Source organism: Triticum aestivum, chromosome 2D (genome assembly GCF_018294505.1).
Source record: "Triticum aestivum cultivar Chinese Spring chromosome 2D, IWGSC CS RefSeq v2.1, whole genome shotgun sequence".
Taxonomy (NCBI): domain Eukaryota; kingdom Viridiplantae; phylum Streptophyta; class Magnoliopsida; order Poales; family Poaceae; genus Triticum; species Triticum aestivum.
The window spans coordinates 400759609-400766199 of record NC_057799.1 but is presented as its reverse complement, the minus strand read 5'-3'; the positions used below and the strand labels follow the sequence as shown (position 1 = coordinate 400766199).

Below are 6591 nucleotides of genomic sequence, written 5' to 3'. Positions count from 1 at the left end.
AATCGATGAAGTGGGGGGAGGGGACGAAAAAAAATCTACGAAAAAAAACCAGCGAAGGTGGGAGGAGGTACCAAAAAAACCATGAGAGGTGGGACGAAAAAACCCTGAAAGCGAGACTATCAATTGCTCCATTGGGAGTAGAGATGCATGTTATCAAGTGGGTGCATGTTTTATGTAGCAACTGTAAACACCTAAACTATTGCCTGGTATCACAAGAAACAAGTGAGAATAAGGTCTATTGATATTTAAAAAATAGAAATTTTGCAATCAGGTGCTCGAAGCCTCGAACCATAGTGAGCCCTGTGTATTGAAGAAATTAAATGACTCTTGAAAATGACAACATCAATTATATAGTACAATGTTTCGTGTTAATATAGCAAAGCATAGTTAATAAAGAAGGCGCAAATTAGTCACGGCGCTGTTCTGACCAAAGGCCTCATTTAGCTGGACAAATCCCATGATAAATCCTCATTTAGTATACCGGGAAAAGCAGCAGGTACCTTCAAGGCTTCAATTGATGGGCATAAACTTGATTCCATGACTACCCTATCACAAAATCCAAAAGAACAAACAAGGAAAGGACGTACTAGTTATCTACAAGTAGGCAGTCGGGCCCGTCGCACCGCGGCCGCCTGACGTCGGCATGAACGCCAGCACCAGGAGCATCACCAGCATTGCCACTGGCACCAGCATCAGCATCGACGGAGGCGGAGGCAGCGGTGGCAGGACGAGCGGGAGGATCACCAGCGACGCGGTGACGAACATGAGCAGGAGGAATGAAAAGTACTTGCCGAAGAAGCTATCGCTGCAGCTGCAACGACTGGGATCCTCCTCCGTGCTGTACCGTGCTTTCTGTTCGGACGGCAGAACCATGGGCGGGGGCGATGAAGACGACGTGCTTCCGGCGGCTCGTGCCCCGCCTCTGCCGCTCTCCATGTCGTCAGCTGGCGTAGATGCGTTGCACGTGAGGCCACTGTTGATCAGTTCTTGGATGTCCTCCGACTCCGAAGACTCATTTCTTGCGCTCAAGAACATGAGGAGCTACCATGGAATTTGATACCTCCCTCTGCTCTTTCCGTGACGATCGAGTCTTCTTAAAGTGCAAGATAGGGCAGTGCTAGAGCTTCGAGTCGAAGCAGCTTTGGTAGCTCAGAGTTCTCGCAGAATCAGATCAGATCTGGCAATCTACAAATCCTGTGGATTGTTGCGAAAAAGGATATCTTAGCAGCACGTGAAGCAATCGAGCTAGTACTCAGTAACCAGTCTTTTCCTTGCGTGAGCTTTACGTGTATACCTAGCTAGAGGTTCCGTTTTACTACATTTCAAGAAGAAAAGTCTGTAAAGCCATAGAAAAAGGGAGGACAACATCATAAAGTAGACAAAATGGCATTCCTTGTTCTTTCAGAAAAGGGACCCGGCCAGCTCCTAAATTTTCCTACGAGTAAACAGGGCGAAATGATTACCCCAAAAACCAGTTCCCAACTAACACAACCATTACCAATTACTACATCTAGTATCTGGGAAAGAATCCCTAACTATATAGGCAGGACATAAAATAGCAATCAAATATACTCATTACTAATTCATCCGTGAGTCCCCGAGTAGTACAATCCAAGCATGCAATTACTGATTACGAGCTTTCGCCCACATGTGTGTGTATGTAAGCAAGGTACGTACGCACCGACAAAAGTAGATAGACGATCACATGCATAGCCTAGCCAGATGTCAACGTAAAAATCGAAGCATATGTCTACCTGGTGAAACCGATGGCACGTCAGCTAGCATCTTTTCCTGGGCATCAAGCTTAGTATACACCACCAGCAGTAATCCAGCACCGACCGAGGCTTTTACGATCGCTCGTTCATGGACCGAGAGATGCAGACAGGCAGACGGGAGAAGGAAGAAAACGAAAGAAGGCGGAGAAGGGGGGGGGGGGGGGGGGGGGGGGGGCTGGATGGAGATGCAGTGCATCCGGACAGAGCCAGGGGGTGGCATTAGTCATCGCGTCCCATGCAAGTTGTGGCGATGGTGGGGGAGTATTATAAGCAGGAGGGGATGGAAAGGAAGGGGGGGGTTCGTCTCCCCTGGCCGTCCTCGCTGCCCTCGTACGTGTTTCTCGCTGCCCTCTTTTTCAATTTCTATGCAGCTGCCCCCACCCCGCTGGCGCCCTTGGTCGGGGAGCTCGTACGATCCACTCAGGTGCCTGCAGCGCGGCATTGTTAATCGCAGCGGAGATCTAGGGCCGTCGATCGATCGGTAGTGATGCTACTTTGTTTATGGTTTTAGCGGAATCTTGACTGTCTGGGCGCGTCCCACTTTGCGGAAAATACTTCTCTCTTTTTTCTTTGGTTGGTCCTACGTGTCACTCTGATTTGCAGCTGTAGATTTTTCTTGGGGTGTGCTATTTCTCATCTACTAGTAAATACGCACGTGCAACGCCGGTTAATATTTACGTAATATATTAATTGCACGTGGATATTAGGTATGCTATTATTTGTGTGTTAATTCTATTGCGATATTTGGTATGATATTAAATGCACGTTAAACACGTTTAACGTTCGTCATTGGAGCAGTCTAGGTCGTTGGATTGACTTAGTTCAATGGCCGAGATCAGTTGTATCTGCCTTTTGGGTCTTTTTATATTGACTAGTAAATGCACGCGGATATTAGGTGGCCGAGATCAGTTGGATCTGCCCCTTTGGGTCTTTTTATATTGGTATAGACTAGTCAATGTGTACGTGCAATGCACGTTAATTTGGAAGTATATTAAGTGCATGCGGATATTAAGTGGGATATTATTTGTGTGTTATTATGTGATTAGCACTATATTTGGCATGAAATTAACTGCACGCTAAACGTCCTGAGCGCTCGACATTGAAGCAGTCTAGATCGTTGGATTGACATGATTTGATGGCCGAGATTAATTGGATCTGCCATTTGGGTCTTTTTATATTGGTATAGATATAGATATAAAAATTAACAAAGTAGTACCGTCTAACTCCTATGCCATTTGATTTTATGTGAAACTTTGCAGATTTTTCTTTCTTTTTTTCTTTTTTCGTGCTAATGTCACTTAGATACTACTCCCTCCGCTCCTTTATATAAGGTGTATTTGTTTTTTGAAAAGTCAAACGAGTGTAAGTTTGACCGAGTTTTTAGAAAAATATATCAACACTCATAATACAAAATTTATATAATTTGATCCATCATGAAAAGTAATTTCATATTTTATCTACTAGGTATTGCAGATGTTGTTATTTTATTCTATAATTTTGATCAAACATTCAAATGATTGACTTGCACGGAAACCAATACACCTTATATTCTGGAACGGAGGGAGTAGTATCTAATTAATTCTTATCTTTAGATGAGAGCTGGTCGCATCCAAATTCTTTTCACGGTTGCATGATCGGATGGTGAAAGGGTGCAACAGGGCCGGTAATTGCAGGCTATGTGTCTCATATTAATTTTGGAACAATAACATTGCTGCCAAAGAAGGAAGCTATTCGCATTGAGAAGTTTAGACCGATCTATCTTTTCAATGTAAGATTTAAGAATTTTACAAAGGTTGGCATGTATAGGTTGACACGGATAGCCCATTCGGTTGTGCAACCAACTCAAACTGCCTTCATGCTAGGACGACAAATCCTATAAGGGATTGTAGTCCTACATGAAACGTTGCACGAAATCCATTCGAAGAAACTAATGGTGTTATCTTCAAAGCGGATTTTGAAAAAGTGTATGATAAGGTCAAATGGCCCTTCCTCCAGCAAGCCTTACGTATGAAGGGGTTCAATGAAGCTTGGAGATCACAGGTTGATTCATTCATACAGAAAGGCAGTGTCACGATAAAGGTCAATGATGACACAGGTCATTATTTCCAGACACGTAAGGGGTTACGACAGGGGGACTCCATGTCTCCTGTGCTGTTTAACATTTTAGCGGATATGTTGGCAGTACTTATTAGTCGGGCTAAAGAGAGTGGACAAGTAGGAGGACTCGTCCCCCATCTTGTAGAGGGGGGCGTCTCCGTTCTAAAATAAGCGGATGATACTATTATATTCATGGAACACGATCTTGCAAGAGCTAGGAATATGAAGCTTATTTTATGCCTTTTTGAGCAACTGTCTGGGCTAAAAATCAACTTCAATAAAAGCGAAATGTTCTGCTTTGGGAGAGAAAAAGAAGAACGAGACGACTACATAAACTTGTTCGGTTGTGAAATGGGATCCTTACCATTTAGTTATCTAGGGATCCCAATTCATCATAGACGTTTAATGAACAAAGAATGGTATAGAAGATAGATTTGGAAAAAAAAATAAGTTGATGGAAGGGCAAGCTAATTTCTTACGGAGGTCGGCTAGTTTTGATTAACTCGGTTTTGACGAGTTTGTCGATGTTCCTCTTATCTTTCTTTGAAGTACCGGTAGGGGTACGGAAATGACTAGATTTCCACAGATCCCGATTCTTCTGGCAAAGCTATGAAGCCAAGAAGAAATACAGACTGGCTAGATGGGATATCATATGTAGATCAAAAGACCAGGGTGGGTTAGGGATCAAAAATTTAGAGGTAAAGAATAGATGTCTGCTTAGCAAATGGCTATACAGACTATATATTGAGACCGAGGGCATGTGCGTAAAATCTTGCGAAATAAATACCTACACTCTAAGACTTTGACCCAGGTGAATGCAAGGCCAACGGACTCACCCTTTTGGAAGGGGTTAATGAGGACAAAAGTAACTTTCTTTCAACGGGTGAAGTTCCTAATTGGTAATGGTACCACTACTAGATTCTGGGAGGATACCTGGCTAGGGGAGACGCCTTTGGCTCTGCAATACCTTTCCTTATATAATATTGTGAAACATAAGGAGGATTATGTCGCCACAGTATTAAACTCGGTACCACTTAATATCCAATTTAGAAGATCTCTTGTAGGGGAACGTCGAAATGCTTGGCTGCACCTGGTCCATAGGTTAATGGATGTTCAACTTTCAAACCAGGCAGATACAATTAGCTGGGAGTTAACCACGAATGGAATTTTTTCTATCAAATCCATGTATTTGAACTTAATTGATTCCGGGCCATTGTCGAGGTCTTTGCACATATGGAAGATTAAAATTCTGCTTCGCATCAAAATCTTTATGTGGTTCGTCCGCAAAGGAGTCATTTTGACCAAAGATAATTTGATGAAAAGGAATTGGATTCGTAACTCCAGGTGTTGTTTTTGTGATCAAAATGAGTCGATTAAACACCTCTTTCTCGAGTGTCCACTTGCAAAATTGTTATGGCGATCAATTCATATAGCGTTTAACGTTCATCCCCCAATGAGCATAAACACGTTATTTAGGACGTGGCTTAATGGAGTGGACATACACATAGCTAAATGTATTCGGATAGGATATGTGCACTATTTGAAGGAAATATGCCCTAGAGGCAATAATAAAGTTGTTATTTATATTTCCTTATATCATGATAAATGTTTATTATTCATGCTAGAATTGTATTAACCGGAAACTTAGTACATGTGTGAATACATAGACAAACAGAGTGTCCCTGGTATGCCTCTACTAGACTAGCTCGTTAATCAAAGATGGTTAAGCTTCCTGACTATAGACATGTGTTGTCATTTGATGAACGGGATCACATCATTAGAGAATGATGTGATGGACAAGACCCATCCGTTAGCTTAGCATTAATGATCGTTTAGTTTTATTGCTATTGCTTTCATCATGACTTATACATGTTCCTCTGATTATGAGATTATGCAACTCCCGAATACCGGAGGAACACCTTGTGTGCTATCAAACATCACAACGTAAATGGGTGATTATAAAGATGCTCTACAGGTGTCTCCGATGGTGTTCATTGAGTTGGCATAAATCGAGATTAGGATTTGTCACTCCGTGTTTCAGAGAGGTATCTCTGGGCCCACTCGGTAATGCTCATCACTATAAGCCTTGCAAGCAATGTGACTAATGAGTTAGTTGCGGGATGATGCATTACGGAACGAGTAAAGAGACTTGCCAGTAACGAGATTGAACTAGGTATGGTGATACCAACGATCGAATCTCGGGCAAGTAACATACCGATGACAAAGGGAACAATGTATGTTGTTATGCGGTTTGACCGATAAAGATCTTCGTAGAATATGTAGGAGCTAATATGGGAATCCAGGTTCCGTTATTGGTATTTGACAGGAGATGTGTCTCGGTCATGTCTACATAGTTCTCGAACCTATAGGGTCCGCACGTTAACGTTCAATGACGATTTGTATTATGAGTTGTGTGATTTGATGTACCGAAGTTTGTTCGCAGTCCCGGATGAGATTAAGGACATGACGAGGGGTCTCGTAATGGTCGAGACACAAAGATCGATATATTGGAAGGTTATATTCGGGCACCAGAATGGTTCCGAAGTGTTTCGGGTATTTTCCGGATTACCGGGAGGTTACCGAAACCCCCAGGGAGAGTAATGGGCCTTAATGGGCTTTAGGGGAAAGGAGAGAGGGGCCTCAAGGGGCGGCCGCGCGCCCCCCATGGGCTGGTCCGAATTGGACTAGGAGGGGCGGCGCCCCTCCTTCCTCCTCCCCT

General features: G+C 43.2%; 1 protein-coding gene across 1 annotated transcript; it reads right to left on the bottom strand.

The window, feature by feature from the left end:
- Positions 1-307: 307 nt before the first annotated feature.
- LOC123049422 (protein AUXIN-REGULATED GENE INVOLVED IN ORGAN SIZE) lies at positions 308-1932 on the bottom strand. The gene is made up of 2 exons (XM_044472342.1): positions 1755-1932; positions 308-1194 (listed from the first exon to the last, which is right to left on the bottom strand). The coding sequence occupies exon 2, from the start codon at positions 1033-1035 to the stop codon at positions 595-597; it is 441 nt and encodes a 146-aa protein (XP_044328277.1). The 5' UTR covers positions 1036-1194; positions 1755-1932; the 3' UTR covers positions 308-594.
- Positions 1933-6591: the final 4659 nt, after the last annotated feature.

Coding starts and splice junctions, on each gene's coding strand:
- LOC123049422 (XM_044472342.1), bottom strand. CDS start 1,035: ATGTTCTTGAGCGCAAGAAATGAGTCTTCGGAGTCGGAGGACATCCAA.